This window comes from Carassius auratus, unplaced genomic scaffold, assembly GCF_003368295.1.
Source record: "Carassius auratus strain Wakin unplaced genomic scaffold, ASM336829v1 scaf_tig00215261, whole genome shotgun sequence".
NCBI lineage: Eukaryota > Metazoa > Chordata > Actinopteri > Cypriniformes > Cyprinidae > Carassius > Carassius auratus.
Window position 1 is genome coordinate 291,563 of NW_020528011.1, and position 19,079 is coordinate 310,641.

The 19,079-nt window shown below is 43.1% G+C and overlaps 2 protein-coding genes across 4 annotated transcripts; both read right to left on the minus strand.

The window, feature by feature from the left end:
• Positions 1-799: 799 nt before the first annotated feature.
• Positions 800-8,242, minus strand: LOC113094109 (zona pellucida sperm-binding protein 4-like). Of its 2 annotated transcripts, XM_026259779.1 has the most exons (9): positions 7,818-8,242; positions 2,300-2,629; positions 2,040-2,227; positions 1,869-1,966; positions 1,640-1,797; positions 1,377-1,569; positions 1,157-1,304; positions 1,005-1,077; positions 800-929 (listed from the first exon to the last, which is right to left on the minus strand). In XM_026259779.1, exons 1-9 carry the CDS (start codon positions 8,206-8,208, stop codon positions 853-855), a joined length of 1,656 nt encoding a protein of 551 aa, XP_026115564.1. In that variant the 5' UTR covers positions 8,209-8,242; the 3' UTR covers positions 800-852. The 2 variants fall into 2 exon arrangements, with proteins under 2 accessions (XP_026115564.1, XP_026115565.1); XM_026259780.1 differs by lacking the exons at positions 800-929; positions 1,005-1,077; positions 1,157-1,304; ... (3 more) ...; positions 2,040-2,227; positions 2,300-2,629 and adding exons at positions 6,185-6,294; positions 6,370-6,442; positions 6,522-6,669; ... (2 more) ...; positions 7,234-7,331; positions 7,405-7,592 and having other exon boundaries at positions 7,665-8,241.
• A 4,104-nt stretch (positions 8,243-12,346) lies between these two features.
• On the minus strand, positions 12,347-17,462 carry LOC113094129 (zona pellucida sperm-binding protein 4-like). Of its 2 annotated transcripts, XM_026259806.1 has the most exons (9): positions 17,342-17,462; positions 13,829-14,123; positions 13,569-13,756; positions 13,398-13,495; positions 13,171-13,328; positions 12,908-13,100; positions 12,688-12,835; positions 12,536-12,608; positions 12,347-12,460 (listed from the first exon to the last, which is right to left on the minus strand). In XM_026259806.1, exons 1-9 carry the CDS (start codon positions 17,450-17,452, stop codon positions 12,384-12,386), a joined length of 1,341 nt encoding a protein of 446 aa, XP_026115591.1. In that variant the 5' UTR covers positions 17,453-17,462; the 3' UTR covers positions 12,347-12,383. The 2 variants fall into 2 exon arrangements, with proteins under 2 accessions (XP_026115591.1, XP_026115589.1); XM_026259804.1 differs by lacking the exon at positions 17,342-17,462 and having other exon boundaries at positions 13,829-14,398.
• Between the last annotated feature and the right edge of the window lie 1,617 nt (positions 17,463-19,079).

Here is a 19,079-nt window from a genome sequence, read left to right on the forward strand (position 1 = left end):
GAGTTTTGGTTCCTCACCACGGTCTCCTCTGGCTTGCTTCATTGGGGACACTTGATTTACAGCGATATCATTGAATTGATTGGACAGATACCATTGAAACTGAGATCACTGAATTCAATGAACTGCCTTTAACTGTCACTTTGCATTAACATGCAGTTTTCCGAATTAATCTTCAGTTGCTTTGACAATCTTTTTTGCTTAAAGCGCTATATAGAGGTGACTTGACTATTATAAGTGGAAGAGAGCGCAGTTCATTCAATCCCTAACCTAGATTCCCTACTGGTTTTGAGGATTAAACCTGCAACCTTCAGGTTACAGGTCCAACCATTAGGCCACAACTGCCCAGCTTGCAACTAAATATTTCCCCATTTAAGCGGATGGTACTAGCATGACTGACAAATGCACGGAATGACCCACAAATTGTGGTAGTCGAGTCTAAGCCTGAATTGTTAGTGTCAGACTTGTAACCCAAAGCTAACAGATTCAAGTCTCAGTACCAGCAGGAATTGGGGGTATTCATCTCAGTACCCACAGCTTATGTGCCCTTAAGACACGAAACCAATTGCTCCCCCACAATGTGCACACTTGGATGGCTTAAACAGCCTGTTCACCAAGTCAAAGTTAACGATTAACCATTAAAAAGGGGGGACCTTGTGCTGCCCCAGGTTAACAACTGCAGGATGGATAAAGGACTCCGAATGCATGACCTTATAAAAAGGCTGTGGAACCTTGGTTTAATAGTGTGGGGGAAAAAAACAAGAGGGGGTGGCCTGGGCATGTTATACCAGATTCTGCAAAAATACCAATAGACAAGATACCTTGGGGTTCTGCAAAGTTTATTAAAAACTAGATTTACATGACCAGAGTAACTTCTCCACTAGAAACCACAGTCTGCTCCCCAGAGACTGCCTTGATAGGAGTGTCTCTTCCTGAAATAGAGATGTTAGAAGTGAGAACGCACTTAAATGCTCAGTTTCTCTGGTCAAGAGAAAGCAAGAACTCACGTTTCCTGGTGCAGCTTTGCTCACAAGAGCCAGATGATGGATGGCACACCTCTGTACTGCAGTGGATGAAGATCTGACAAGGAAGAAAGAGGCTCAAGTCACAGAATCCACAAGTAGTAAAAACACAAATGTTCAAGTAACAGGGGGCATACGGTTTCCTGCAGAGCAGCCAGTGAGGCTGGATCTACAAATGTGAACATCTTCACAACGAAGCGCTTGTAGTGGGTTGGGAACTGAAGACCAGAAGATCCGGTCACTGGGACCAGTGTGGTCAGATAACGGTCATCCTGGTAAGGGCATCTGAAGACAAAAGAGAAGGTTAGAAAGGGTCTCCCAGCAGACTAACTGGATCAAGATTGGCTGTAAGCTCACCCATCGATCAGAAGGTCCCACTGGGGGAGACTGAGTGGACTGGGGGTTGAAGTAGTCCAACAGCGTCCCAGCATCAGGACAATGTTGGGGTCAGTCCTCTCCATAATGTGCACCTCAACATACACAGGATCTCGCAGGACTTTTGTGATGGGATAATCAGCGTCACTGTAGTAGGACGTGTAGGCCTCATCCCCTGAGGAACACTGCGGTTGAACCAGATTCAAATTCGAAAGGCTTTAGGCAGAAACAGAACAAGACCTTACCTTCAGCACAGCCTTTGGTGACACATTGGCCGTTGGCCAGTCTGAGCTCCACCCGGAGAGGTCCAGGAGCAGCTACTGGTGGAGGTGGAGGAACAGAGTTGACCTCCACAACCAGAGCTTCCACAGAAGTTTCAGAGTATCTACACTGGAAGAGAAACCTGGACAACACACAGCGAGCTTGTAACATTTATCAGGGATTAAGGTTCACACAAAGTCATAGATCACCTACTCAAAATGACTGTCCCTTGTGATGGAACCATATGGTCCAATCCCCACTTCATACGATGAGGTCATTCTGTTTTCATACACCACATATCCGCCGTCCTCCTGTGAATAGGTACAGTGTCAGCATCCAGTCCATCATAAGCAATGCAGAATAAAACCAGTAGCAGCTGCTCACCATCACGCTCGTGCCACATGCAGTCACAGGGAACTGGTATATAGCAAAGGAAGGTGTGGACCCCACAGGAGCGCAAGGTTGGTCGTTCCCACCCAGTAGATGAACCGAATCCAGACTCAGTCGAGGCAGAGTAACATCTCTAGACACCACTACCACAAACTGACCATCTCTAATACACTGGACAGTCACTAGAACAAGGTACAAGAGCAGGTTAATGCAGAGAATCGGTTTAACACGAACAGAAGATTGAGAATGCTTACCTGCCCTCCCATAGAAACACTGCTGTGCTTTAAAGCAGCAGTTAATAGCTTCACACTCAGCACCACTGATCCCAGGTAGACCACATTGGATCTGCTCGGAATCAGCTACAGCACATTTATCAAGGGGATCTGCCTGCACTACTGGCTTCTGAAGTGGAGACTGTGGTTTAGGTTGCTGAACTGGCTTCTGAACCGGATACTGCGGTTTAGTCAGTTGTTGAATTGGCTTCAGAAGCATATTTTGTGGAGGAAGCCACTGGTTAGTTGGTTGTTGAACTGGCTTCTGAAGCTGAAACTGCTGGTCAGCTGGTTGCTGAACTGGCTTCTGAACCGGATACTGCGGTTTAGTCAGTTGTTGAACTGGCTTCGGAAGCATATTTTGTGGAGGAAGCCACTGGTTAGTTGGTTGTTGAACTGGCTTCTGAAGCTGAAACTGCTGGGTCATCAGAGACTGAACATCCTGAAGCGATTTACTCCATTGTGGAACAGCATGACAGAGAGCACAAACCACCAAAATCTGAAGCAAACACCAACTTCCAGCCATTGTTCAACAACTAAACACAAAGTGGAGATACTGCGCTTTGGTCTTTTTGTATTCTACAGATTTCAGCTAATTAACGATAGTCCCTCCCACTTCATTAACACTCATGGTTCTCATGACTTGCAGAAATGGGAGATTATGCAGCTGGGTGATTCTCATTGGATCTCAAGATATAATTCTTATTTTCCCCATTTTGAACATAAATGCATAAAACTTAATTCAAAATGTCTTACTAATCTGATTGTAATTGGTTCTCAAATTCTGTTAACATGGTGTTTTTTGATTCCAATGTCATATTGACAATAAATAATAATGGTTCAAGTCCAAAGTAGATGTTCTTTTTGATTCCTTGGGGGAAGCAATTCCATAGAATCTATAGAACTATGTCAGGCAAGTTTATTGAAACCACTAGAAAATACATGGATAAAGAGAAACCCTGAATGCCTTTTATTCTTCACGATCAAACTTTCTTTAATAAAACATGACTGCAAAAAGAAAGAAAAAGAAAAAGAAAAGAGCAATCTGAGTTAACATGACTAAATCAGTTGACACTTAATGGACTAGTACGATAGAAGATGCCAGCTGCAAACACCAATTTTGGAATGTTTATTTTTTCACAAACCTAATAAATACACAAAGCTTTTCAGTAAATTCAGCACTTCAAACTTGTTAAGTAGATATTAAATATTATGTAATTTTTTGACATTATGGTCAAGATGCCTTCCGTCAAGCATACATTTAAATAATAATAAAAAGTAACCTTTGGACCTAAACTACACAAGTACTGCCACGTGTTATGCTGGATAACCATTTAGTGCATTTAAAAAGATTTTCTACAATTTGAAGTGTCCAGTTCATTTCTCAGTGGAGAAGGTCCTCTTCATAAGAGATGGAGGCGTCATTCCCGCCTCATAGACTGAATCCGGTAGAGGGGTACCGAGACAACACCAGTCTGGGATGCAGCCTGTCTGGTTGTAGTAATGTCTGGACACTGAACGACTCCCTAAAATGTACTGCAATGCTCCAAATATAGCGCCTATATGGGAAGAAGAAACAGAACAACCTTCATAGTAGTGAATAAAGAGGTATCATATTGATCATAAGTGCAGTATGGAGTACCTCAAGGCTCAGTACTAGGGCTGTTACTCTTCACGCTTTACATGTTACCCTTGGGAGATATCATCAGGAAACACATTGTTAGCTTTCACTGTTATGCTGATGATACTCAGCTCTATATTTCTTCGCGGCCCGGCAAAACATAACAATTTGAAAAACTAACAGAATGTATAGTCGATATAAAAAACTGGATGTCGAATTATTTCTAACTGCTAAATTCTGCTAATTACAGGACCTAAAAACTCTGCATGTATAACCTAGAACACGGTCTAAGACTTGATGGCTGCTCTGTCAATTCTTTGTCATCAGTTAGGAACCTAGGTGTGCTATTTGATAATCTTTCTTTAGAAAGCCAGGTTACTATCACTTGTAAAACTGATTTTTTTTCCATCTCAGAAATATAAATTACGGCCTATGCTCTCAATGTCAAATGCAGAAATGTTAATCCATGCGTTTATGACCCCAAGGTTAGATCATTGTAATGCTTTATTGGGTGGTTGTTCTGCACGCTTAGTAAACCAACTCCAGTTATCCAAAATTCAGTAGCTAGAGTTCTTACTAGAACCAGGAAGTATGACCATATTAGCCCAGTCCCATCAACACTGCACTGGCTCCCTATTAAACATCATACAGATTTTAAATTTTTGCTTATTACTTTTAAAGCCCTGAATGGTTTAGCACATCAGTATTTGAACAAGCTCTTGTTACATTATAATTCTCCACGTTCTGAGTTCTCAAAACTCAGGCAATTTGATAATACCTAGAATATCAAAATTAACTGTGGGCGGCAGATCCTTTTCCTATTTAGCGCATAAATCTGGAATAACCTACCTAACATTGTTTGGGAGGCAGACACACTCTTGCAGTTTAAATCTAGATTAAAGACCCATCTCTTTAACCTGGCTTACACAACACACTAATATGATTCTAATATCCAAATCCGTTAAAGGATTTTTAGGCTGCATTAATTAGGTAAACCTGAACCGGGAACACTTCCCATAACACCTGATGTACTTCCTACATTATTAGAAGAATGGCATCTAAGCTAATATTAGTCTGTTTCTCTCTTATTCCGAGGTCACTGTAGCCACCAGATCCAGTCTGTATCCAGATCAGAGGGTCACTGCAGTCACCCGGATCCAGTACGTATCTAGACCAGATGGTGGATCAGCACTTAAAAGGGACCTCTACAGCCCTGAAAGACAGTGGAGACCAGGACAATTAGATGAGCCCCAGATACAGATCCCCTGTATAGACCTCATGTCAGACAACCACCGGGTCAAGACCACAGGAAACGGAGGATTCCTTGCGCACAATTAGACTTTGCTGTAGCCTGAAATTGAACTGCTGGTTCCGCCTGGTCAGAGGAGAACTGGCACCAAGACGGAGCCTGGTTCCTCACCACGGTCTCCTCTGGCTTGCTTCATTGGGGACACTTGATTTACAGTGATATCGTTGAATTGATTGGACAGTTACCATTGAAACTGAACTGAGATCACTGAATTCAATGAACTGCCTTTAACTGTCACTTTGCATTGACATGCGGTTTTCCGAATTAATCTTGTTCAGTTGCTTTGACAATCTTTTTTGTTTAAAGCGCTATATAGAGGTGACTTGACTATTATAAGTGGAAGAGAGCGCAGTTCATTCAATCCCTAACCTAGATTCCCTACTGGTTTTGAGGATTAAACCTGCAACCTTCAGGTTACAGGTCCAACCATTAGGCCACAACTGCCCAGCTTGCAACTAAATATTTCCCCATTTAAGCGGATGGTACTAGCATGACTGACAAATGCACGGAATGACCCGCAAATTGTGGTAGTCGAGTCTTAGCCTGAATTGTTAGAGTCAGACTTGTAACCCAAAGTTAACGGATTCAAGTTTCAGTACCAGCAGGAATTGGGGGTATTCATCTCAGTACCCACAGCTTATGTGCCCTTAAGCAAGACACCAAACCACCAATTGCTCCCCCACAAGGTGTATGCACACTTGGATGGCTTAAACATCCTGTTCACCAAATCAAAGTTAACGATTAACCATTAAAAGAGGGGGACCTTGTGCTGCCCCAGGTTAACAACTGCAGGATGGATAAAGGACTCCGAATGCATGACCTTATAAAAAGGCTGTGGAACCTTGGTTTAATAGTGTGGAAAAAAAAAAAAAAGAGGGGGGGTGGCCTGGGCATGTTATACCGGTTTCTGCAAAAATACCAATAGACAAAAGACACCTTGGGGTTCTGCAAAGTTTATTAAAAACTAGATTTACATGACCAGAGTAACTTCTCCACTAGAAACCACAGTCTGCTCCCCAGAGACAACCTTGATAGGAGTGTCTCTTCCTGAAATAGAGATGTTAGAAGTGAGAACGCACTTAAATGCTCAGTTTCTCTGGTCAAGAGAAAGCAAGAACTCACGTTTCCTGGTGCAGCTTTGCTCACAAGAGCCAGATGATGGATGGCACACCTCTGTACTGCAGTGGATGAAGATCTGACAGGGAAGAAAGAGGCTCAAGTCACCGAATCCACAAGTAGTAAAAACACAAATGTTCAAGTAACAGGGGGCATACGGTTTCCTGCAGAGCAGCCAGTGAGGCTGGATCTACAAATGTGAACATCTTCACAACGAAGCGCTTGTAGTGGGTTGGGTACTGAAGACCAGAAGATCCAGTCACTGGAACCAGTGTGGTCAGATAACGGTCATCCTGGTAAGGGCATCTGAAGACAAAAGAGAAGGTTAGAAAGGGTCTCCCAGCAGACTAACTGGATCAAGATCGGCTGTAAGCTCACCCATCGATCAGAAGGTCCCACTGGGGGAGACTGAGTGGACTGGGGGTTGAAGTAGTCCAACAGCGTCCCAGCATCAGGACAATGTTGGGGTCAGTCCTCTCCATAATGTGCACCTCAACATACACAGGCTCTCGCAGGACTTTTGTGATGGGATAATCAGCGTCACTGTAGTAGGACGTGTAGGCCTCATCCCCTGAGGAACACTGCGGTTGAACCAGATTCAAATTCGAAAGGCTTTAGGCAGACACAGAACAAGACCTTACCTTCAGCACAGCCTTTGGTGACACATTGGCCATTGGCCAGTCTGAGCTCCACCCGGAGAGGTCCAGGAGCAGCTACTGGTGGAGGTGGAGGAACAGAGTTGACTTCCACAACCAGAGCTTCCACAGAAGTTTCAGAGTATCTACACTGGAAGAGAAACCTGGACAACACACAGCGAGCTTGTAACATTTATCAGGGATTAAGGTTCACACAAAGTCATAGATCACCTACTCAAAATGACTGTCCCTTGTGATGGAACCATATGGTCCAATCCCCACTTCATACGATGAGGTCATTCTGTTTTCATACACCACATATCCGCCGTCCTCCTGTGAATAGGTACGGTGTCAGCATCCAGTCCATCATTAGCAATGCAGAATAAAACCAGTAGCAGCTGCTCACCATCACGCTCGTGCCACATGCGGTCACAGGGAACTGGTATATAGCAAAGGAAGGTGTGGACCCCACAGGAGCGCAAGGTTGGTCGTTTCCACCCAGTAGATGAACAGAATCCAGACTCAGTCGAGGCAGAGTAACATCTCTAGACACCACTACCACAAACTGACCATCTCTAATACACTGGACAGTCACTAGAACAAGGTACAAGAGCAGGTTAATGCAGAGAATCAGTTTAACACGAACAGAAGATTGAGAACGCTTACCTGCCCTCCCATAGAAACACTGCTGTGCTTTAAAGCAGCAGTTAATAGCTTCACACTCAGCACCACTGATCCCAGGTAGACCACATTGGATCTGCTCGGAATCAGCTACAGCACATTTATCAAGGGGATCTGCCTGCACTACTGGCTTCTGATGCGGAAACTGTGGTTTAGGTTGCTGAACTGGCTTCTGAACCGGATACTGCGGTTTAGTCAGTTGTTGAATTGGCTTCGGAAGCATATTTTGTGGAGGAAGCCACTGGTTAGTTGGTTGTTGAACTGGCTTCTGAAGCTGAAACTGCTGGTCAGCTGGTTGCTGAACTGGCTTCCGAACCGGATACTGCGGTTTAGTCAGTTGTTGAACTGGCTTCGGAAGCATATTTTGTGGAGGAAGCCACTGGTTAGTTGGTTGTTGAACTGGCTTCTGAAGCTGAAACTGCTGGGTCATCAGAGACTGAACATCCTGAAGCGATTTACTCCATTGTGGAACAGCATGACAGAGAGCACAAACCACCAAAATCTGAACCAAACACCAACCTCCAGCCATTGTTCAACAGCTAAACACAAAGTGGAGATACTGCGCTTTGGTCTTTTTGTATTCTACAGATTTCAGCTAATTAACGATAGTCCCTCCCACTTCGTTAACACTCATGGTTCTCATGACTTGCAGAAATGGGAGCTTATATCTCAAAACGTTGGCACATAAACAATATTGTTCATAGAATCTTTTTAAAGATTACTACTTGTTTCACAATGTTCAGAGAACATTCAAAAATAACATTTCCATAATGTTTGGAAAATGATCAAATGTTGCCAGAGAGATGTTAGCAATGTTGCCAGATATTGCTTTTAAAACTGATAAATAAATAAAAATAAACCGAAATGTTTTCAAATATTTAGCAATTAAGATAGATAAAAGCTCTTTATGAATTAAAAAAAAACGAGGACTGTCACATCGTGGGAGGAATCGTAAGGGGCTGGTGCAGTGTGGATCGGGCAGCGGTCTGATCTCTGGACACGGAAATTGGGCTTAGGGACGTGGAATGTCACCTCGCTAGTGGGGAAGGAGCCCAAACTTGTGCGGGAGGTTGACAAAAACTGACTGGAGATAGTCAAGCTAACCTCAACGCACAGTTTGGGTTCTGGAACCACATCCCTTGAGAGAGGCTGGACTGGGTGAATGAAAAAGGCCTGAGGTCGATGATCAACTTTATGGTGGTTTTGTCTGACCTCCGGCTGTATGTCTTGGACACTCAGGTAAAGAGAAGGGTGGAGCTGTCAACTGATCACCACCTGGTGGTGAGTTGGATCCGATGGCAGGGGAGGAAGCTGGACAGAAGTAAGGGATGCCATCAAGACTAAGGAGGAGTCCTTCAGGGCCTCCATGGGAGTTCGCCCAACCAACCCACATGTGTTTTGTGGATCTGGAGAACACATTTGACCGTGTCACGTGCAGCCTCCTGTGGGGGGTGCTCCTGGAGTATGGGGTCCGGGGCCCTCTGTTAAGGGCTGTCCGGTCCCTGTATGTATCTTGTTACATATTGGACTCCGGCAGAGCTGCTCTTTATCACCTGTCCTGTTAATTATTTTTATAGACCGGATTTGTAGGCGCAGCCAGGGGCCGGAGGGTGTCCGGTTTGGGGACCACATTATTTAGTCTCTACTTTTGCAGATGATGTTGTCATGTTAGCTTTATCGAGCCAGGACCTCCAGTGTGTGCTAAGATGGTTTGCAGCAGAGTGTGAAGCGGCTGGGATGAGAATCAGCACCTCAAAGTCCAAGGCCATGGTTCTCAGCCAGAAAGGGGTGGCATGTCCCTTTCAGATTGGTGGAGATCTCCTGCCTTAAGTGGAGGAGTTCAAGTATCTTGGGGTCTTGTTCACAAGTGAGGGAAGGATGGAGTGGGAGATTGACGGGCAGATAGGTGCACCTTCTGAAGTGATGCGGTCAATGTACCTGTCTGTCGTGGTTAAGAAGGAGCTGAGCTGCAAGGCAAAGCTCTTGATTTACCAGTCGATCTATGTTCCTACTCTCACCTATGGTCATGAGTTGTGGGTCATGACCGAAAAGACAAGATCCCGGATACAGGCAGCCGAAATGAACTTTCTCTGTAGGGTGGCCGGGTGCTCCCTTAGAGATAGGGTGAGGAGCTCGGCCACTTGAGAAGAGCTCAGAGTAGAGCACTTCGCGAGGAGCCAGCTGAAGTGGCTCGGGCATCTGTTCCAGATGCCTCTTGGATGCCTTCCTGGGGAGGTGTTCCAGGAACGTCCCACAGGGAGGAGTCCCCGGGGAAGACCGAGGACACGCTGGAGGGACTATGTCTCTCGGCTAGCCTGGGAACGCCTCTGTATCCCCCCCGGAAGAGCTGGAGGAAGTGTCTAGAGAGAGGGAAGTCTGGGCGTCTCTGCTTAGACTGCTGCCCGCGCGACCCGGCCCCGGGTAAGTGCAAGAAGATGGATGGATAGATAAAGATATCGCTGACGTTAAATCGCTAAAAGACATTAAGTTTTTAACGTTAAAGTTTAACACACAGTTTTTCTTATTCTGTGACTTGCTTTAATATCCTCATCTGTCTGTATATAGTTTGCTTCATCAGTAAGTTGGGAGTTTAGTCTTTTAATCGCTCTCACTGCGTCAGTGCGCTGAGCCATGTTAATGTGTTTTCTTTTCTTTAACAGATTTCAGAGGGAAACCGTGTGAAACCTTGAGTGTTCGTTCATATTTTACATCTGCTTAACTGTCTATATAGTTTGCATAATCATCAAAAAATTGTATTCTGAGATCTGAGGTCTTATATCACAGTATTAATTAATTGAGGAGCGTTACTCGTCATTGGGGAATCCTGGAGTGTGACGTGAGGGGATCCCCGGTATTACAGCACAGCGACACACAAGCCATGACACAAAGTTACGGAAACTAAACAACCGAAAGCAATATATGTCTTCCTTATGTAAATGTTAGTTCTGTGCTTCAGCGTTGGGTAAAACAACATTATAATCTCCTTTGTGGTAGAGAATGCTGCTTACTTGTAGGTTACGGGTAACAGCCTTTATACAGTCTATAGTAACGGCAAAGATGTTGAAATAAACATTCACACAATCAGCTTTTCCTGCCCCGATAATCAAAACTTCTGTTTAGCGTCTGCTCCATTTATGCAGATCAGTTTTTGTAAAAGTATTGGGCTACTTAATCCACCTGTTGCTTTAGTCTTATACAGCAGCCAGTTGCGCCACCTGCTGGTGAGCGACTGACAGCAGATGAAGATTATGCCTCTGTGCTCTACTGATATTCCTGCAGCTCCCGGATGTGAAAGGGCGAATTATCTGCCGAATTTTAACCAATGAATTTGTGGAAGGGAATTTGGAAAGTTAAATAAAATGGACAGAAATTTGATTAATTTGATGAAATTTGATTATAAGGTGTGTGAAATATTTTGAATTGAAATATTCACAGCTTAAACAACTATATTAAATTTAAGGACCTAAAAATTCAAGCCCTGGAAATACAAGGCATTAAAATGCAAGTACTGTTAATACAATGCATTATTTTTTCAGTTAGTGCTATTCAGCACGCTTTTTTGTTTCAAAGGCAAATGTCATTATTTTACTTCCATAGCTCTGTCAATTATTTGTCATCAATTAGGAACCTAGGTGTGCTATTTGATATTCTTTCTTTAGAAACTGTAAAGACCTTGTCTCAGAGGACCACCAGGACAAGACCACAGGAAACGGATGATTCCTTGCACACAATCGGACTTTGCTGTAGCCTGAAATTGAACTGATGGTTTCGCCTGGTCAGAGGTGAACGCCCCCCCCCCCCTAGACGGAGCCCGGTTTCTCTCCATTCGGTCACCGATGGGGTTTTGGTTCCTTGCTGCGGTCTTCTCTGGCTTGCTTCATTGGGGACACTTTATTTACAGTGATATCATTGAATTGATTGGACAGATACCATTGAAACTGAACTGAGATCACTGAATTCAATGAACTGCCTTTAACTGTCACTTTGCATTGACATGCATTTTTCCGAATTAATCTTCAGTTGCTTTGACAATCTTTGTTTAAAGCGCTATATAGAGGTGACTTGACTATTAAAAGTGGAAGAGAGCACAGTTCATTCAATCCCTAACCTAGATTGCCTACTGGTTTTGAGGATTAAACCTGCAACCTTCAGGTTACAGGTCCAACCGTTAGGCCACAACTGCCCAGCTTGCAACTAAATATTTCCCCATTTAAGCAGATGGTACTAGCATGACTGACAAATGCACGGAATAGGACTCACTAATTGTGGTGGTCGAGTCTTAGCCTGAATTGTTAGAGTCAGACTTGTAACCCAAAGCTAACAGATTCAAGTCTCAGTACCAGCAGGAATTGGGGGCATTCATCTCAGTACCCACAGCTTATGTGCACTTAAGACACCAAACCACCAATTGCTCCCCCACAAGGTGTATGCACACTTGGATGGCTTAAACAGCCTGTTCACCAAGTCAAAGTTAAAGATTAACCATTAAAAAAGGGGGACCTTGTGCTGCCCCAGGTTAACAACTGCAGGATGGATACAGGACTCCGAATGCATGACCTTATAAAAAGGCTGTGGAACCTTGGTTTAATAGTGTGGAATAAAAAAAAAAAAAAAAGGGGGGGGGGCATGTTATATCAGATTCTGCAAAGATACCAATAGACAAAAGATACCTTGGGGTTCTGCAAAGTTTATTAAAAACTAGATTTACATGACCAGAGTAACTTCTCCACTAGAAACCACAGTCTGCTCCCCAGAGACAGCCTTGATAGGAGTGTCTCTTCCTGAAATAGAGATGTTAGAAGTGAGAACGCGCTTAAATGCTCAGTTTCTCTGGTCAAGAGAAAGCAAGAACTCACGTTTCCTGGTGCAGCTTTGCTCACAAGAGCCAGATGATGGATGGCACACCTCTGTACTGCAGTGGATGAAGATCTGACAAGGAAGAAAGAGGCTCAAGTCACAGAATCCACAAGTAGTAAAAACACAAATGTTCAAGTAACAGGGGGCATACGGTTTCCTGCAGAGCAGCCAGTGAGGCTGGATCTACAAATGTGAACATCTTCACAACGAAGCGCTTGTAGTGGGTTGGGAACTGAAGACCAGAAGATCCGGTCACTGGAACCAGTGTGGTCAGATAACGGTCATCCTGGTAAGGGCATCTGAAGACAAAAGAGAAGGTTAGAAAGGGTCTCCCAGCAGACTAACTGGATCAAGATTGGCTGTAAGCTCACCCATCGATCAGAAGGTCCCACTGGGGGAGACTGAGTGGACTGGGGGTTGAAGTAGTCCAACAGCGTCCCAGCATCAGGACAATGTTGGGGTCAGTCCTCTCCATAATGTGCACCTCAACATACACAGGCTCTCGCAGGACTTTTGTGATGGGATAATCAGCGTCACTGTAGTAGGACGTGTAGGCCTCATCCCCTGAGGAACACTGCGGTTGAACCAGATTCAAATTCGAAAGGCTTTAGGCAGACACAGAACAAGACCTTACCTTCAGCACAGCCTTTGGTGACACATTGGCCGTTGGCCAGTCTGAGCTCCACCCGGAGAGGTCCAGGAGCAGCTACTGGTGGAGGTGGAGGAACAGAGTTGACCTCCACAACCAGAGCTTCCACAGAAGTTTCAGAGTATCTACACTGGAAGAGAAACCTGGACAACACAGCGAGCTTGTAACATTTATCAGGGATTAAGGTTCACACAAAGTCATAGATCACCTACTCAAAATGACTGTCCCTTGTGATGGAACCATATGGTCCAATCCCCACTTCATACGATGAGGTCATTCTGTTTTCATACACCACATATCCGCCGTCCTCCTGTGAATAGGTACGGTGTCAGCATCCAGTCAATCATAAGCAATGCAGAATAAAACCAGTAGCAGCTGCTCACCATCACGCTCGTGCCACATGCGGTCACAGGGAACTGGTATATAGCAAAGGAAGGTGTGGACCCCACAGGAGCGCAAGGTTGGTCATTTCCACCCAGTAGATGAACCGAATCCAGACTCAGTCGAGGCAGAGTAACATCTCTAGACACCACTACCACAAACTGACCATCTCTAATACACTGGACAGTCACTAGAACAAGGTACAAGAGCAGGTTAATGCAGAGAATCGGTTTAACACGAACAGAAGATTGAGAACACTTACCTGCCCTCCCATAGAAACACTGCTGTGCTTTAAAGCAGCAGTTAATAGCTTCACACTCGGCACCACTGATCCCAGGTAGACCACATTGGATCTGCTCGGAATCAGCTACAGCACATTTATCAAGGGGATCTGCCTGCACTACTGGCTTCTGATGCGGAAACTGTGGTTTAGGTTGTTGAACCGGCTTCTGAAGTGGAGACTGCGGTTTAGTCAGTTGTTGAACTGGCTTCGGAAGCATATTTTGTGGAGGAAGCCACTGGTTAGTTGGTTGTTGAACTGGCTTCTGAAGCTGAAACTGCTGGTCAGCTGGTTGCTGAACTGGCTTCCGAACCGGATACTGCGGTTTAGTCAGTTGTTGAACTGGCTTCGGAAGCATATTTTGTGGAGGAAGCCACTGGTTAGTTGGTTGTTGAACTGGCTTCTGAAGCTGAAACTGCTGGGTCATCAGAGACTGAACATCCTGAAGCGATTTACTCCATTGTGGAACAGCATGACAGAGAGCACAAACCACCAAAATCTGAAGCAAACACCAACTTCCAGCCATTGTTCAACAACTAAACACAAAGTGGAGATACTGCACTTTGGTCTTTTTGTATTCTACAGATTTCAGCTAATTAACGATAGTCCCTCCCACTTCATTAACACTCATGGTTCTCATGACTTGCAGAAATGGGAGATTATGCAGCTGGATGATTCTCATTGGATCTCAAGATATAATTCTTATTTTCCCCATTTTGAACATAAATGCATAAATCTTAATTCAAAATGTCTTACTAATCTGATTGTAATTGGTTCTCAAATTCTGTTAACATGGTGTTTTTTGATTCCAATGTCATATTGACAATAAATAAGAATGGTTCAAGTCCAAAGTAGATGTTCTTCTTTGGTGCCATTGTCCTTACCACTAGACAAATGTGCTCTTACAAATATAAGGAAAATACTATTTTAAGCAGTCAATGATTTTAAGTATATGGAAGCTTATTTCCACCACAGAAGAAAAAATAATTATTTTGACTATTTATGTCACGACTGATCTATCTCACAGTTCACTAATATCTCAACGTTGCTGACTTTTTTTTCTCCAAATTTACCTTTTTGATTCCTTGGGGGAAACAATTCCATAGAATCTATAGAACTATGTCAGGCAAGTTTATTGAAACCACTTGAAAATACACTGTTAAAGAGAAACCCTGAAAGCCTTTTATTCCTCACGATCAAACTTTCTTTAGTAAAACATGACTGCAAAAAGAAAGAAAAAGAAAATAGCAATCTGAGTTAACATGACTAAATCAGTTGACACTTAATGGACTAGTACGATAGAAGACCCCAGCTGCAAACACCAATTTTGGAACGTTTATTTTTTCACAAACCTCATAAATAAACAAAGCTTTTCAGCATATTCAGCACTTCAAACTTGTTGTTAAGTAGATATGAAATATTATGTAATTTTTTGACATTATGGTCAAGATGCCTTCCATCAAGCATACATTTAAATAATAATAAAAAGTAACCTTTGGACCTAAACTACACAAGTACTGCCACGTGTTATGCTGGATAACCATTTAGTGCATTTAAAGAGATTTTCTACAATTTGAAGTGTCCAGTTCATTTCTCAGTGGAGAAGGCCCTCTTCATAAGAGATGGAGGCGTCATTCCCGCCTCATAGACTGAATCCGGTAGAGGGGTACCGAGACAACACCAGTCTGGGATGCAGCCTGTCTGGTTGTAGTAATGTCTGGAAACTGAACGACTCCCTAAAATGTCCTGCAATGCTCCAAATATAGCGCCTATATGGGAAGAAGAAACGGAACAACCTTCATAGTAGTGAATAAAGAGGTATCATATTGATCATAAGTGCAGTATGGAGTACCTCAAGGCTCAGTACTAGGGCTGTTACTCTTCACGCTTTACATGTTACCCTTGGGAGATATCATCAGGAAACACGTTGTTAGCTTTCACTGTTATGCTGATGATACTCAGCTCTATATTTCTTCGCGGCCCGGTTAAACACACCAATTTGAAAAACTAATGGAATGCATAGTCGATATAAAAAACTGGATGTCGAGTTATTTCTAACTGCTAAATTCTGCTAATTACAGGACCTAAAAACTCTGCATGTATAACCTAGAACACGGTCTAAGACTTGATGGCTGCTCTGTCAATTCTTTGTCATCAGTTAGGAACCTAGGTGTGCTATTTGATAATCTTTCTTTAGAAAGCCAGGTTACTATCACTTGTAAAACTGATTTTTTTCCATCTCAGAAATATAAATTACGGCCTATGCTCTCAATGTCAAATGTAGAAATGTTAATCCATGCGTTTATGACCCCAAGGTTAGATCATTGTAATGCTTTATTGGGTGGTTGTTCTGCAAGCTTAGTAAACCAACTCCAGTTATCCAAAATTCAGTAGCTAGAGTTCTTACTAGAACCAGGAAGTATGACCATATTAGCCCGGTCCTGTCAACACTGCACTGGCTCCCTATTAAACATCATACAGATTTTAAATTCTTGCTTATTACTTTTAAAGCCCTGAATGGTTTAGCACCTCAGTATTTGAACAAGCTCTTGTTACATTATAATTCTCCACGTTCTGAGTTCTCAAAACTCAGGCAATTTGATAATACCTAGAATATCAAAATTAACTGTGGGCGGCAGATCCTTTTCCTATTTAGCGCATAAATCTGGAATAACCCACCTAACATTGTTCGGGAGACAGACACACTCTTGCAGTTTAAATCTAGATTAAAGACCCATCTCTTTAACCTGGCATACACAACACACTAATATGATTCTAATATCCAAATCCATTAAATGATTTTTAGGCTGCATTAATTAGGTAAACCTGAACCGGGAACACTTCCTATAACACCTGATGTACTTGCTACATCATTAGAAGAATGGCATCTACGCTAATATTTGTCTGTTTCTCTCTTATTCCGAGGTCACCGTAGCCACCAGATCCAGTCTGTGTCCAGATCAGAGGGTCACTGCAGTCGCCCGGATCCAGTACGTATCCAGACCAGATGGTGGATCAGCACCTAGAAAGGACCTCTACATCCCTGAAAGACAGCGGAGACCAGGACAACTAGAGCCCCAGATACAGATCCCCTGTAAAGACCTCATGTCAGACAACCACCGGGTCAAGACCACAGGAAACGGAGGATTCCTTGCGCACAATCAGACTTTGCTGTAGCCTGAAATTGAACTGCTGGTTCCGCCTGGTCAGAGGAGAACTGGCACCCAGACGGAGCCTGGTTTCTCTCCATTCGGTCACCGATGGAGTTTTGGTTCCTCACCACGGTCTCCTCTGGCTTGCTTCATTGGGGACACTTGATTTACAGTGATATCGTTGAATTGATTGGACAGATACCATTGAAACTGAACTGAGATCACTGAATTCAAATGAACTGCCTTTAACGGTCACTTTGCATTGACATGCGGTTTTCCGAATTAATCTTGTTCTGGTCAAATTCGGGTCAAGTGGTTGTTGAACTGGCTTCTGAAGCTGAAACTGCTGGGTCATCAGAGACTGAACATCCTGAAGCGATTTACTCCATTGTGGAACAGCATGACAGAGAGCACAAACCACCAAAATCTGAACCAAACACCAACCTCCAGCCATTGTTCAACAACTAAACACAAAGTGGAGATACTGCGCTTTGGTCTTTTTGTATTCTACAGATTTCAGCTAATTAACGATAGTCCCTGCCACTTCATTAACACTCATGGTTCTCATGACTTGCAGAAATGGGAGATTATGCAGCTGGATGATTCTCCTTGGATCTCAAGATATAATTCTTATTTTCCCCATTTTGAACATAAATGCATAAATCTTAATTCAAAATGTCTTACTAATCTGATTGTAATTGGTTCTCAAATTCTGTTAACATGGTGTTTTTTGATTCCAATGTCATATTGACAATAAATAAGAATGGTTCAAGTCCAAAGTAGATGTTCTTCTTTGGTGCCGTTGTCCTTACCACTAGACAAATGTGCTCTTACAAATATAAGGAAAATAATATTTTAAGCAGTAAATGATTTTAAGTATATGGAAGCTTATTTCCACCACAGAAGAAAAAAATAATTATTTTGACTATTTATGTCACGACTGATCTATCTCACAGTTCACTAATATCTCAACGTTGCTGACTTTTTTTTCTCCAAATTTACCTTTTTGATTCCTTGGGGGAAACAATTCCATAGAATCTATAGAACTATGTCAGGCAAGTTTATTGAAACCACTTGAAAATACACTGTTAAAGAGAAACCCTGAAAGCCTTTTATTCCTCACGATCAAACTTTCTTTAGTAAAACATGACTGCAAAAAGAAAGAAAAAGAAAATAGCAATCTGAGTTAACATGACTAAATCAGTTGACACTTAATGGACTAGTACGATAGAAGACCCCAGCTTCAAACACCAATTTTGGAACATTTCTTTTTTCACAAACCTCATAAATAAACAAAGCTTTTCAGCATATTCAGCACTTCAAACTTGTTGTTAAGTAGATATGAAATATTATGTAATTTTTTGACATTATGGTCAAGATGCCTTCCATCAAGCATACATTTAAATAATAATAAAAAGTAACCTTTTGCCCTAAACTACACAAAAAAAAAAAAAACGAGGACCAGGGAATCGTAAGGGGCTGGTGCAGTGTGGATCGGGCAGCGGTCTGATCTCTGGACACGGAAATTGGAGGCGCAGCCAGGGGCCGGAGGGTGTCCGGTTTGGGGACCACATTATTTAGTCTCTACTTTTGCAGATGATGTTGTCATGTTAGCTTCATCGAGCCAGGACCTCCAGTGTGTGCTAGGATGGTTTGCAGCAGAGTGTGAAGCGGCTGGCATGAGAATCAGCACCTCAAAGTCCAAGGCCATGGTTCTCAGCCAGAAAGGGGTGGCATGTCCCTTTCAGATTGGTGGAGATCTCCTGCCTTAAGTGGAGGAGTTCAAGTATCTTGGGGTCTTGTTCACAAGTGAGGGAAAGATGGAGCGGGAGATTGACGGGCAGATAGGTGCACCTTCTGAAGTGATGAGGTCAATGTACCTGTCTGTCGTGGTTAAGAAGGAGCTGAGCTGCAAGGAGTCATGACTGACAACAGTTTATCTGATAACATGTACAAAATGTTCAAATAAAACTTTGAAAATATATAAAAAAAAAAGGTAAATCTCATATTCCAGCCTTCATATATATATATATATAGGTTTGGTCAAAATGATAATGGATTCAATTATTATATGTGTTTCA